This window comes from Dipodomys spectabilis, unplaced genomic scaffold (genome assembly GCF_019054845.1).
Source record: "Dipodomys spectabilis isolate Male_0828 unplaced genomic scaffold, ASM1905484v1 ptg000360l, whole genome shotgun sequence".
Lineage (NCBI taxonomy): Eukaryota > Metazoa > Chordata > Mammalia > Rodentia > Heteromyidae > Dipodomys > Dipodomys spectabilis.
In genome coordinates, this window is record NW_024871037.1 from 2,313,828 (window position 1) to 2,327,621 (window position 13,794).

The 13,794-nt window shown below is 58.2% G+C and overlaps 1 protein-coding gene across 1 annotated transcript in view; it reads left to right on the forward strand.

Annotated features, from left to right (window-relative positions):
• Bsn (bassoon presynaptic cytomatrix protein) overlaps positions 1–13,794 on the forward strand; it is a 61,463-nt gene extending 47,669 nt beyond the window's left edge. The window contains exons 6-11 of the mRNA XM_042665845.1: positions 392–7,033; positions 9,052–11,128; positions 11,447–12,258; positions 12,387–12,486; positions 13,340–13,471; positions 13,738–13,794. Coding sequence (XP_042521779.1) covers positions 392–7,033; positions 9,052–11,128; positions 11,447–12,258; positions 12,387–12,486; positions 13,340–13,471; positions 13,738–13,778 — 9,804 coding nt within the window. The 3' untranslated portion in view covers positions 13,779–13,794. The remainder of the gene's footprint in view (positions 1–391; positions 7,034–9,051; positions 11,129–11,446; positions 12,259–12,386; positions 12,487–13,339; positions 13,472–13,737) is intronic.

The window sequence follows — 13,794 nt, forward strand, 5'->3', positions numbered from 1 at the left end:
CTTTTATCTAGTTGAAGTTTCTCACTGATGGTCTAGGCCTGCTTGGGGCTTACCATGGCACCTGTAAATCCTTCAATGCCAGAGAGATAAGGTCATTAGTAGGCTTTAAACCATGGGTGGAGAACATTTGGCCTAGAGCCCATCTAAGGCCCTCAAAACCATTTGGCATTTGGTGAGACCAACGTGTATGCTTCTTGTGTGCTTTCTGTTGGCTGCCTGTGTTGACAGATCTGTATGACCCACTGATGTCATAAATATCCAACTGGCCATAAGCAGAAAATAGGTTCCTCACCCCTTAAAACCTTTGGGAGGTGGAGGGGCCCTTCTCTAAGGCCCTGGGGGTTGACAGAGAGGGCTGGGAGTCAGTGTCTGCTTCTCCCCTTTGCTGCAGGAACCAGTCAGCAAGCCTTACTCTCAGGACCTGTCTCGGAGCCCACAGAGCCTCAGCGACACGGGCTATTCCTCTGATGGTGTGTCTAGCTCCCAGAGTGAGATCACAGGTGTTGTGCAGCAGGAGGTGGAGCAACTTGACAGTGCCGGGGTGTCAGGGCCACGCCCCCCCAGCCCCTCGGAGCTGCACAAGGTGGAGAGCAGCATGCGGCCCTTGCTGGAGGCCAAGGCGGTGGCCCCGAGTGGGAAGCCGAGCAAACCACCCAGCGGCAGCACGGTGGAGGAGCAGAAGCGCCGGCCTCACTCCTTATCCATCATGCCTGAGGCCTTCGACTCGGATGAGGAGCTGGGGGATATACTGGAGGAAGAGGAAGATTCCCTAGAATGGGGTCACCAGAGAGATCAGCAGGACACAGCTGAGTCCTCAGATGATTTCAGTAGTCAGCTGAGGCATGACTATGTGGAAGACAGCAGCGAAGGTGGCCTGTCCCCTCTCCCACCCCAGCCTCCAGCCCGGGCCACAGAGCTGACTGATGAAGAATTTATGCGACGGCAGATCCTAGAGATGAGTGCTGAGGAAGACAACCTGGAGGAGGAGGAGGACACTGCCATCTCCAGGCCCGGCTTGGCTAAACACGGTACCCAGAAAGGTAGTTCCCGGCCTAGGCCCGAGCCTAGCCAAGAGCCAGCAGCAGCAGCACTGCCCAAGCGGCGTCTGCCCCACAATGCTACCACGGGTTATGAGGAACTGCTGTCTGAGGGAGACCCAGCAGAAGCCACCGATGGCAGTGGGGCCCTGCAGGGTGGCCTGCGTCGCTTCAAGACCATTGAGCTCAATAGCACAGGGGGCTATGGCCATGAGCTAGATCTGGGCCAAGGCCCCGATGCCAGTCTGGACAGGGAACCCGAGCTGGAGATGGAAAGCCTGACCGGTTCACCCGAGGACCGCTCCCGTGGGGAGCACTCCTCTACACTGCCTGCCTCGACCCCCAGCTACACATCAGGCACCTCGCCCACTTCCCTTTCTTCCCTGGAGGAGGACAGCGACAGCAGTCCCAGCCGCCGGCAGCGACTGGAAGAAGCCAAGCAGCAACGCAAGGCCCGGCATCGTTCCCATGGACCCCTGCTGCCCACCATCGAAGACTCCTCCGAAGAGGAGGAGCTGCGGGAGGAGGAAGAGCTGCTGCGGGAGCAGGAGAAGATGCGGGAGGTGGAACAGCAGCGCATCCGGAGCACAGCCCGCAAGACCCGACGGGACAAGGAAGAGCTCAGGGCCCAGCGACGCCGGGAGCGTTCCAAGACCCCACCCAGTAACTTGTCCCCCATTGAAGATGCGTCTCCCACAGAGGAACTGAGGCAGGCGGCCGAGATGGAGGAGTTACACCGCTCCTCCTGCTCTGAGTACTCCCCCTCTCCCTCCCTCGACTCAGAGGCTGAGACCCTGGATGGCGGCCCCTCTCGATTGTATAAATCGGGCAGTGAGTACAACCTGCCCACCTTTATGTCCCTCTACTCCCCAACAGAGATGCCCTCAGGCAGTGCGACCACCCCCAGTTCCGGACGGCCCCTCAAAAGCGCCGAGGAGGCCTATGAGGAGATGATGAGAAAAGCAGAGCTGCTCCAGCGCCAACAAGGCCAATTGTCAGCAGCCCGAGGACCCCCTGGGGGCCCCCCTCAATCCACAGGCCCCCGGGGCCCAGGCTCCTTTGAATACCAAGACACCCCAGACCGTGAGTATGGCAGGACCACCCCATCAGCCTCAGAGGGCACAGCTGCCAACCTGGGAGTCACTGTGTACGAGGAGATTCTCCAGACGTCACAGAGCATCACGCGCATGCGCCAGGCCTCTTCTCGGGACCTGGCCTTTGCTGAGGACAAGAAGAAAGAGAAGCAGTTTCTGAATGCAGACAGTGCGTACCTGGACCCCATGAAGCAAAATGGTGGCCCACTGACCCCTGGGACCAGTCCCACCCAGCTCGCGGCTCCCGTGTCTTTCTCCACTTCCACTTCCTCTGACAGTACTGGAGGCCGAGTTATTCCCGATGTCCGGGTCACTCAGCATTTTGCAAAAGAGCCTCAGGATCCCCTCAAGCTGTACAGCTCTCCTGCCTCCCCCAGTTTAGCCTCAAAGGAGGTAGGGATGTCTTCGCAGGGTCCTGGGACCCCAGCCTCTACAGCTCTAGCTCCTTGTCCCCCAACCCTCCCACGAGGATATATAACTCCACCCACCCCAGCTGACTTGGACCACAGTGCTTCGCCCTCCTCCACAGCCCACAGCTATGGACAGACCCCAACCACTGCGAACTATGGGTCTCAAACAGAGGAGCTATCCCAGGCTCCCAGTGGCCCTGTTCTAGGCGGATGGGCCACCAGAGAGAAGCCCTCCAGTGGGATTGATGGCGAGGCTGGTACTCACCAACCTTCCCGGGCCTATTCCTACTTTGCAGGATCGAGTCCACCTCTCTCTCCATCTTCTCCCTCAGATAGCCCCACCTTCTCTCCAGGGAAGCTGGGAAGGGCCACAGCTGAGTTCTCCACACAGACGCCAAGCCCAACCCCTGCCTCGGACATGCCCCGGAGCCCTGGGGCACCCACTTCCTCTCCCATGGTAGCCCAAGGGACACAAACGCCACACCGACCCAGCACACCACGCCTGGTGTGGCAGCAGTCATCTCAAGAGGCTCCCATTATGGTCATCACGCTCGCATCGGATGCCTCCAGCCAGACCAAGATGGTACATGCCAGTGCCTCCACCTCCCCACTGTGTTCACCTACAGACACCCAACCCACCAGCCACAGTTACAGCCAGACCACACCTCCAACTGGGTCTCAGCTGCCCCCGGAGCCACCCGGGCCGCCTGGCTTCCCACGAGCACCGAGCACCGGTGCCGATGGGCCCCTGGCGCTATATGGTTGGGGGGCTCTCCCAGCTGAAAACATTTCCCTGTGTCGGATCTCTTCTGTCCCTGGGACATCGCGAGTTGAGCCAGGGCACCGGCTCCCTGGCAGTGCGGTGGTAGACCTCCGCACGGCTGTCAAACCCACACCGATCATCCTCACGGACCAAGGCATGGATCTGACCTCGCTAGCTGTGGAAGCAAGGAAGTATGGCCTGGCCTTGGATCCGATTCCAGGAAGGCAGTCGACCACGGTACAGCCTTTGGTTATCAATCTGAATGCCCAAGAACAGACCCATACTTTTCTAGGCACTGCCACCACCGTGAGCATCACTATGGCTTCATCTGTCCTCATGGCTCAGCAAAAGCAACCAGTGGTCTACGGAGACCCCTTCCAGAGCCGGCTTGACTTTGGCCAAGGTTCAGGGAGCCCTGTATGCCTGGCACAGGTCAAGCAAGTCGAACAGGCTGTCCAAACAGCTCCATATAGAAGTGGCCCCCGGGGAAGACCCAGGGAGGCCAAGTTTGCCAGATATAATCTGCCCAACCAGGTAGCACCCCTGGCCAGAAGAGATGTTTTGATTACCCAGATGGGCACTGCCCAGAGTGTTAGCCTCAAACCAGGATCAGTGCCAGAGCCTGGTGCCGAGCCACACCGGGCCACGCCCGCAGAGCTGCGGCCACATGCTCTGCCAGGTGCCAGGAAGCCACACACCGTGGTGGTACAGATGGGAGAGGGTGCAGCGGGCACGGTAACCACCCTGCTCCCAGAGGAGCCAGTGAGTGCCCTGGACCTCACTGGCATGAGGCCTGAGAGCCAGTTAGCATGCTGTGACATGGTCTACAAGTTTCCCTTTGGTAGTAGCTGCACTGGCACCTTCCACCACCCCCCCAGTGCACCCGAGAAGAGTGTGGCAGATGCTGCCCCCCCTGGCCAAAGCAGTGGTCCCTTCTATACTCCCCGAGATCCTGAGCCCGATGAACATCCCAGCTACCGGGCACGTGAAGAACAGAGGCCCTACCCACAGGGCCTCCCTGGCAGATTATACTCCTCCATGTCTGACACCAATCTGGCTGAAGCTGGCCTCAACTACCACGCACAGAGGATCGGCCAGCTCTTCCAGGGCCACGGACGTGAATCTGCTGTGGATCTCAGCTCCTTGAAACATTCCTACAGCCTGGGCTTTGCAGATGGACGCTACCTAGGGCAGGGCTTGCAGTATGGCTCGTTCACAGACCTGCGCCATCCCACAGATCTCTTGGCTCACCCTCTCCCCATGCGACGCTACAGCTCGGTGTCAAACATCTACTCCGATCACAGGTATGGTCCACGGGGTGATGCGGTTGGCTTTCAGGAGGCCAGCCTGGCCCAGTACAGTGCCACGACAGCCCGAGAGATCAGCCGCATGTGCGCGGCCCTCAACTCCATGGACCAGTATGGCGGACGGCATGGCCCTGGCAGTGGTGGCCCTGATCTTGTGCAGTACCAGCCTCAGCATGGACCTGGGCCCAGTGCCCCTCAGGGGCTGGCTCCCCTGAGACCTGGCCTCCTTAGCAACCCCACTTTCCCAGAAGGCCATCCGAGCCCTGGAAGCCTGGCCCAGTATGCGCCAACAGCAGGCCAGGGTGCAGCAGTGAGACAGTTATTGCCATCCACAGCCACGGTGCGTGCGGCTGATGGCATGATCTACTCGACTATCAACACTCCAATTGCTGCGACCCTACCCATCACCACCCAGCCTGCCTCCGTCCTGAGACCCATGGTGCGCAGCGGCATGTACCGGCCTTATGCATCAGGTGGAGTCACAGCTGTGCCACTCACCAGCCTGACACGTGTGCCCATGATTGCCCCTCGGGTACCTCTGGGGCCCGCAGGCTTATACCGATACCCTGCACCAAGTAGATTCCCTATTGCTCCTGGTGTCCCACCAGCTGAGGGACCGGTCTATCTGGGAAAACCTGCAGCTGCCAAAGCCCCAGTGACAGGAAGTGCATCTCGACCAGAGCTGCCCGCAGGGGCTGCACGGGAAGAACCTCTTTCGACACCTGCTTCTACTTCCACCAAGGAAGCCCCAGTCGCTCCTACCCCTGCCCCACCAGCTGGTCAAAAGCCACCAGCAGTAGATGCTGCTGCTGCTGCTGCTGGGGCTGGTAGCCGACCTGGACTTGAGAAGGAGGAAGGATCTCAGGAAGAGCGGCAGCGGAAGCAACAGGAACAGCTGCTGCAGCTGGAGCGGGAACGGGTGGAGTTGGAGAAGCTGCGACAGCTGCGGCTGCAGGAGGAGCTGGAGCGGGAGAGGGTCGAGCTGCAGAGGCATCGGGAGGAAGAGCAGCTGCTGGTGCAGCGCGAGTTGCAGGAGCTGCAGACCATCAAGCACCACGTGCTGCAGCAGCAGCAAGAAGAACGCCAGGCTCAGTTCGCCCTGCAACGCGAACAGCTCGCGCAGCAGCGCCTGCAGCTGGAGCAGATCCAGCAGCTGCAGCAGCAGCTGCAGCAGCAGCTCGAGGAACAGAAGCAGCGGCAGAAGGCACCCTTCCCTCCAGCCTGCGAAGCACCCAGCCGAGGGCCTCCACCAGCTGCTACCGAGCTGGCTCAGAATGGCCAGTACTGGCCGCCTCTGACCCATGCAGCCTTCATTGCTGTAGCAGGGACAGAGGGTCCCGGGCAGCCTCGTGAACCCATGCCACACCGAGGACTCCCCAGCTCGGCTTCAGACATGTCGCTGCAGACTGAGGAGCCTTGGGAGGCCAGCCGCAGTGGCATCAAGAAACGGCATTCCATGCCCCGCCTGAGGGATGTGTGCGAGCCGGAGTCAGGGCCTGAGCCGAGCACGGTCAAGAGGATCGCAGACAGCAGTGTGCAAACCGATGATGAAGATGGGGAAGGCCGCTACCTCCTGACGCGGAGGCGCAGGACACGCAGGAGTGCTGATTGCAGCGTGCAGACAGATGACGAGGATAACGCCGAGTGGGAGCAACCCGTTCGCCGCCGGAAGTCCCGCCTTTCCCGTCACTCCGACTCCAGTGCTGACAGCAAGCACGAGGCCACTGCCTCTTCCTCCACTGCCGCCACCGCTGCCAGGGCCATGAGCAGCGTGGGCATCCAGACCATCAGCGATTGCTCCGTGCAGACGGAGCCTGACCAGCTGCCCAGGGTCTCTCCAGCCATTCGTATCACCGCCGCCACCGACCCCAAGGTGGAGATTGTCAGGTACATATCAGCACCCGAGAAGACCGGGCGTGGGGAGAGCCTGGCCTGCCAGACGGAGCCCGATGCGCAGGCCCAAGGTCTGGCTGGCACACAACTCGTTGGGCCAACTGCCATCAGCCCTTACCTGCCCGGTATTCAGATCATCACGCCAGGAGCCCTGGGCAGATTTGAGAAAAAGAAGCCAGATCCTTTGGAGATTGGGTACCAAACGCACCTGCCCCCGGAGTCCCTGTCACAGCTTGTGAGTCGTCAGCCTCCTAAATCTCCCCAGGTTCTGTACTCGCCAGTCTCCCCCCTGTCCCCACATCGGCTCCTGGATACCTCCTTTGCTTCCAGTGAGAGGCTGAACAAGGCTCACGTGAGTCCCCAGAAGCACTTCACGACCGACAGCGCTCTCCGCCAGCAGACGCTGCCTCGTCCCATGAAGATCCTGCAGCGGTCCTTGTCTGACCCTAAACCCCTCAGCCCCACCGCCGAGGAATCTGCCAAAGAGAGATTCTCCCTCTACCAGCACCAGGGGGGACTGGGTGGCCAGGTATGGGCACCGGGGTTGGTCTAGGGTGGGACAGGGGTCTCTATCTAATAGCCTGAGAGGGCTTCAGAGGGAGGGGTTTCTTTTGGGGGGTGGGAATGGAGTCGTCTTTTGTTCCAGAAGCCCAGGGGAAGGAGTTGAGGAATAGATCTCCTTGGTGCACATCTGATAGACCCTGGCAAGAACAAACTGGACAAATATAGACACACACAGGCCCACTCAGCCATCCATATAGACCTCCCCGTGGAAACCTCAGCCTCTCCTGAGCCCTGTCCCTAGTCCAATCCCGCCACCTCTCCTTTCAGACCTCCTCAGCTCTCATAGTCTTGGTACCTTGCACCTTGAATCACATTTATAGATGTTTCTTTAAGGGATCAGTAACCCAGTTCTGGCGAGGCTCTTCCCCACTTCCCAGATCTACCTGGGCTTACATTACCCCCATGTGATCTAGCACTTAAGGCTCATGGCCAAGGGCCCAAGTGTATTCTCTCTGTTTCATAATGTTCCCAGACCACTTACAAAGCTGTCTGCTTCCCTACAGGCTCTGTGGCTTTAGATACAGCTACTTGAAGTTCAGTTGCCTTTAGTTTACTAGGACTGTGAGTCTGCCATGGTGCGGAGTGACTGAAGTTTTGAGAGCCTAATACCTGGGGCTTTTGAGTACCAGGCTGAGGAGGGTAGGCATTTAGAAAGGCTCTAGGAGCCTGTGGAAGTTCTAGGCAGGTGAGATAGGACAGAATTGGTATTTTAGGGTTTCCTGGGTTCATTGTGAGATGGCAGGCTGAAGGAAGAGAGATTGGGGAGTGGAAGTAGGAATCAGAGGTACTAAAAGGATATTTGTCCTTTTTTTTTTTGGATGTGATGTGAAAAGTGGAGACAGCTGTTGTAGAGGTGGGTAGTTCAGAGCCCTGGTTTATACAGACCCTGGTAAATGCAGACAGAGATAGGAATAGGAACCAGCAATCTGGCAAGTGGTCCTGGTTCCATACATACAGATCTCATGATTTGATCATGGGAGACCAGGCTGTGATAGGTATTCGTGGCCAAAATGGAAGGAAACAAAGAAAGAAAGAAAGAAAAAAAACACCTGACAAACAGTAAGGAGTTCAGAGCTAAATACATTCTAAAAGCCTAATTGGATTCTCAGACTTGGCAGGACATTGATTTATTTTATAAACACACTGCAAAAGCACGTGGGCGGGTGTTATGTAGTTCCTGAGCGAGGTAAAAAGTAAGAATCCTGGTGTCTGTCTCTAGACTTGGATGTCTGTGAAATGCAGGAGTGCGTCGCACTCTGAAAGGCTAGGATCTAAAGGTAAAGAAAGGACTCAGATTGAACAGCCTGTCTGTGTAGACCTTCTAGACAGTGTGGAGCATCTGGGTAAGGTGAGGATGGTATCAGGGAAGGGCACTAACAGGAAACCACGGTGCTTTGTGTCCGGTAGGGGGGGAAGAATCCCAATGAGTTTGACTGGATTGTTGAAGGAGCTAGGAGCGAAGCCCAGAGTGCCTGTCAGCCAGTTTGGCAGGGCACTAGAGAAAGAGGATGGGCAGGCAGCTAAGTAACATGCCACCTTAGACATGAGCAAGGCAGGAAGTAGAAGAAAAGCCACTGAGCCTAGGCCAACTGACATACAGTCAGTGTGTCTCTACCCAGGATTCTATCCTTGAAGAGCCTAGCGGACACACAATCTCCGATTACACTTTTCCTATTCACACTCTCCCCTGTCCTCAGCTGCTAGGTCTCACACTCAAAGCCAGGCCTGTCTACACACCTCAAAGCCCAGTAGGTAATCTGCCAACACCTGGTGCTCAGAACTCTGGCAAGGAGAAGCATTATAAAGTGATCGCAGGCTTCCCCTCCAAGGCCAGTGGGTGGGAAGGGTAGGCAATTAGTTCCCCAGCTGTACAGAGCCTAGCTCCGGCTCCAACCCAGGCCTGAGTTCTTCTACCCCCCCAATGCCCCACCAAGTCACCCACATTTTAGGACTCAGTGCTGCCCACCCTTCCCTCTGTCTCAGGTGTCGGCGCTGCCACCCAACGGCCTGGCCCGCAAGGTGAAGCGGACACTGCCCAGCCCCCCTCCAGAGGAGGCTCACCTTCCCCTGGCTGGCCAGGCCCCCCCACCGCTGTATGCAGCCAGCCTGCTACAGCGAGGGCTGGCGGGACCCACCACTGTCCCTGCTACCAAGGCCAGCCTTCTCCGAGAGCTGGACCGGGACCTGCGCCTGGTGGAGCATGAGTCCACCAAGCTGCGCAAGAAGCAGGCGGAGCTGGATGAGGAAGAGAAGGAGATCGATGCCAAGCTCAAGTACCTAGAGCTGGGCATCACCCAGCGCAAAGAGTCTTTGGCCAAAGACCGGGGTGGCCGTGACTACCCACCTTTACGTGGCCTTAGTGAGCATCGGGACTACCTATCTGACAGCGAGCTCAACCAGCTGCGCCTCCAGGGCTGCCCTACTCCCACCGGTCAATATGTGGACTTTGCTGCCACTGTCGCTGCACCTGTCACCCCATCCGGCCCCGCGGCCTTCCAGCAGAGCCGCTTCCCACCTCCGACCCCCCAGTACACCGCCCCAGGTGGCAGTAGGCCCGCTCAGAATGGATTTCCAGCCCACCAGGCCCCCACTTACTCTGGCACTAGCCCATACCCAGCACCTGCCTTCCCTCCTGGCACCGGTTACTCAGCTGAGCCAAGCCTGCCAACTCAGCAGGCCTTCCGCCCCACAGGCCACTACGCCACCCCAACACCCATGCCAACCACACAGAGCCCTGGCTTCCCAGTCGCCACCGCTGCTGCCACTGACAGCCGGGTCCCTCACCAGAAGCCACGTCAGACATCACTAGCTGATTTGGAGCAGAAAGCCCCCACCAACTATGAGGTGACTATGGTGACCATGTCTTCAGCCTCCTCTGAAATGGGCTACGGGGGGCCAGCAGTGAGCAGCAGTGGCTACGAGCAGAACAAAGCCGCTGAACTTCCCCGGGCCAGTGTGAGCCAGAGCCCAGCCCCCACCTACCCCTCTGACTCCCATTACACCAATCTGGAGCAGAATGTTCCTCGAAATTATGTGATGATCGATGACATCAGCGAGCTCACCAAGGACAGCACCCCCACTGGCCCTGATAGCCAGCGCCTGGAGCCTTTGGGACCAGGCAGTGCTGGGCGCCCTGGGAAGGAGCCTGGAGGAGAACCAAGTGTCCTTGAGGGGCCCACACTGCCTTGCTGCTATGGCAGAGGGGAGGAGGAGTCTGAGGAGGACTCGTATGACCCCCGGGGGAAGGTTGCACATCACCGGAGCGTGGAGAGCAATGGCCGATCCACCAGCACCCACTACTACGGCGACAGTGACTACAGACATGGAGCTCGAGCCGAGAAGTATGGTCCAGGGTCTGTGGGGCCTAAACATCCCTCCAAGAGCCTGGCCCCAGCTGCTGTGTCTTCAAAGCGGAGCAAGCACCGGAAGCAGGGCATGGAGCAAAAGATCTCTAAGTTCTCGCCCATCGAAGAGGCCAAGGATGTGGAGTCAGACCTGGCTTCTTATCTTTCACCTGCTGTCAGCAGCAGCCTGGCCTCTCGGGGCAGGAAGTTCCAGGAGGAGATCACCTATGGGCTCAAGAAGAACGTGTATGAGCAGCAGAGGTATTACGGGGTGTCCAGCCGGGATGCAGCCGAGGAAGATGACCGCATGTACAGTGGAAGTAGCCGATCCCAGATGGCCTCTGCCTACAGTGGGGAGAAGCTCTCCAGCCATGATTTCCGAGGCCGAAGCAAGGGATACGAAAGGGAACGCGAGACGGCGGAACGACTTCAAAAGGCAGGTCCCAAGCCCTCTTCCCTAAGCATGGCCCATGGCCGGGCACGGCCCCCCATGAGAAGCCAGGCCTCTGAAGAAGAGAGTCCTGTCAGCCCCTTGGGGCGGCCACGTCCTGCTGGGGGTACCCTCCCTCCTGGGGATACCTGTCCACAGTTCTGCTCCAGCCACTCTATGCCCGATGTCCAGGAACACGTTAAGGATGGACCACGGAGCCATGCCTATAAACGTGAGGAGGGCTACATCCTGGACGATTCCCACTGCGTGGTTTCTGACAGCGAAGGTAATGGCGGCTCAGGGTGATTACCGCAGATTCTCAGCAACAGGGGGGACCTTGCCTGTGCATAGAGGGCCTTGAGCGCCCCCCCACCCCAAGATGTCCCACAAGGGTCTGGCTTGGTCATCCTATCAATGGGCCCTGAGGCCCTTGTCTGTTCTGTCTGCTCCTGGGGTTTTCTGGTTATGGGAGGTGGGGCTGGAGACCTAGTGATCTGCTTGTGGCTTAATTACCTACTGTCTGGTTTCCTTGCATGGCTTCAGCTAGGCCGCCCCCCGACAGGCAGCTCAGGGGTTGATGGTGTTCTGTTTTTGGTCTCTGAAGCGTATCACCTAGGCCAGGAGGAGACAGACTGGTTTGATAAGCCCCGGGATGCCCGCTCTGAACGATTCAGGCACCATGGGGGCCACCCAGTCTCCTCCTCCCAGAAGCGAGGCCCTGCCAGGCACAGCTACCATGACTATGATGAACCCCCTGAGGAAGGCCTGTGGCCCCATGATGAGGGTGGCCCAGGCCGCCATGCCTCAGCCAAAGAACATCGGCATCACGGCGACCACGGGAGACACTCAGGCCGCCATGCTGGTGAGGAGCCTGGACGGCGGGCTGCCAAACCACACGCTCGTGACTTGGGTCGCCACGAAGTCCGGCCTCACCCTCAGCCAAGCTCTGCCCCAGCCATGCCGAAGAAGGGTCAGCCTGGGTACCCCAGCTCTGCGGAATACTCCCAGCCCTCCCGCGCTCCATCCACCTACCATCATGCCTCTGACAGCAAGAAGGGCTCCCGGCAGGCTCACGCTGGGCCTGCTGCACCGCAGCCAAAACCAGAACCCCAAGCACAGCCACAGCTGCAAGGTCGGCAGCCAGCTCCAGGGTCACAACAATCCCAGCTGCCACCATCTAGGCAGATGCCCTCAGGTGCAGCATCACGACAGTTACAGCAGCAGCAGCAGCAGCAGCAGCAACAGCAGCAAGCTCTCGGGCAGCCACCTCCTTCCCAGCAGGCCCCATCACAGGCTCGATCACAGCAGCAGAGCCAGCCAACCACCAGGGCCTCCGCTCCTGCTGCCAGTCAGCCAATAGGGAAGCCCCAACAGCCAGGTCCCACAGCAACCCCAGGCCCCCAGCCAGCAGGACCGGTAAGTAATGTATGGGAGGGGCCCAGCCAGGGAAGAGGCAACTCAAGCTTCAACACCAGGCTTGGTCCCCAAGCAGGGTGTTGGCAGGGTGGATGGGCAGGCTCTCAGCTCTAGGTTCTATGTTACAGCCACGAGCAGAACAGGCAAACGGCCTCAAAGGGACAGCCAAAGGAGCCCAACAGGGGAGGGCTTCTCAGGCCCAGCCAACACCAGGACCTGGGGCTGCAGGTAAGCCTATAATATACTCTCAGATGATACCCAGACTGCTCTCTCCATGTACCCATAGAAGCGGGATACTCTCCTTTGCGTGCCCTTACTAATGCCCAAGAAGGTACCCAGTGGTATCACAAGGAGACCTCCTCATCCTATTAATATACATGAATAAAAATACAATTTGAGAGAGAGAGACAGACAGACAGACAGACAGACAGAGAAAGGTACCCATGGGCTGCCGATCTCCCAGAAGAAAATGAGGTTAGAATGAGCCAATGGGGTCATCAAAACTGGAACCTGAGAGCTCAAGGAGTCCTGGGCAGAGAACCTAGAAAATGCTGGTAAGTAGAAGGCCAATCATGGCAATGTATACTCACTCTTCTCTTTCCCTCTTCTCTGCCTTCTTACCCCCCTCTGCCTTTTCATCCATTTGTCTTTCTTCCATTTCCTTTTTCCCCTGCTTCCTCACACCCTCTTCTCTCTCTCTCTTCCTTCCTTCCTTCCTTCCTTTCTTTTTTATTGGTCATGGGGCCTGAACTTTGGGCCTTGGCGCTGTCCCTCAGCTCTTCAGCTCAAGGCAAGTGCTCTCCCACTTGAACCACAGAGCCACTTCTGGGTTTTTCTGCTTATGTGGTGCTGAGGAATCGAACCCAGAGCCTCATGCATGCAAGGCAAGCGCTCTACCACTGAGCCACCTTCCCAGCCCCATCTCTTTCTAGTCTTCTGTCTATTCCTGTAGCGTTCCCATGCTTCCACCTCATGGGGTACCTGTGTTCAGGTTCCCTCATGGCTACCCTTCCCCCTCATACCCTGAAGTAGCTGGACAAGTCATGGCTGATGATGGTGGTATTCTCTCTCTCGCCCATAGGCATGAAGGCTGGAGCCAGGCCTGGAGGGACCCCAGGGGCTCCTGCTGGCCAGCCAGGTGCTGATGGGGAAAGTGTGCTGTCCAAGATCCTCCCTGGTGGGGCAGCCGAGCAAGCCGGCAAGCTGACTGAAGGTAAGCCCTACGTGAAGCCGGAGCCATCATCCTGGGTGGTTGATCCTAGGGCTCTATTCTGATGGAGCTTGAGTGTATAAGATGATTTCAGGCCCAGCTACCTAGGCACAGGTCAGCCAGAGAACCTATCTGTATGACCCAGTAGAGTTGTAGGCAGTCCCTGCCCTACCTGGCTGAGTTTGGCTTCGCTGGGCCCAGTAGCTGACAAGGATGAGTCTGGTCCAGTTTCCTGATGTCTCTCTCTCTCTTCCTCTTTTATGTCACAGCTGTCTCTGCTTTTGGCAAAAAATTTTCCTCATTTTGGTGACCGTGCCCAGCAGGGT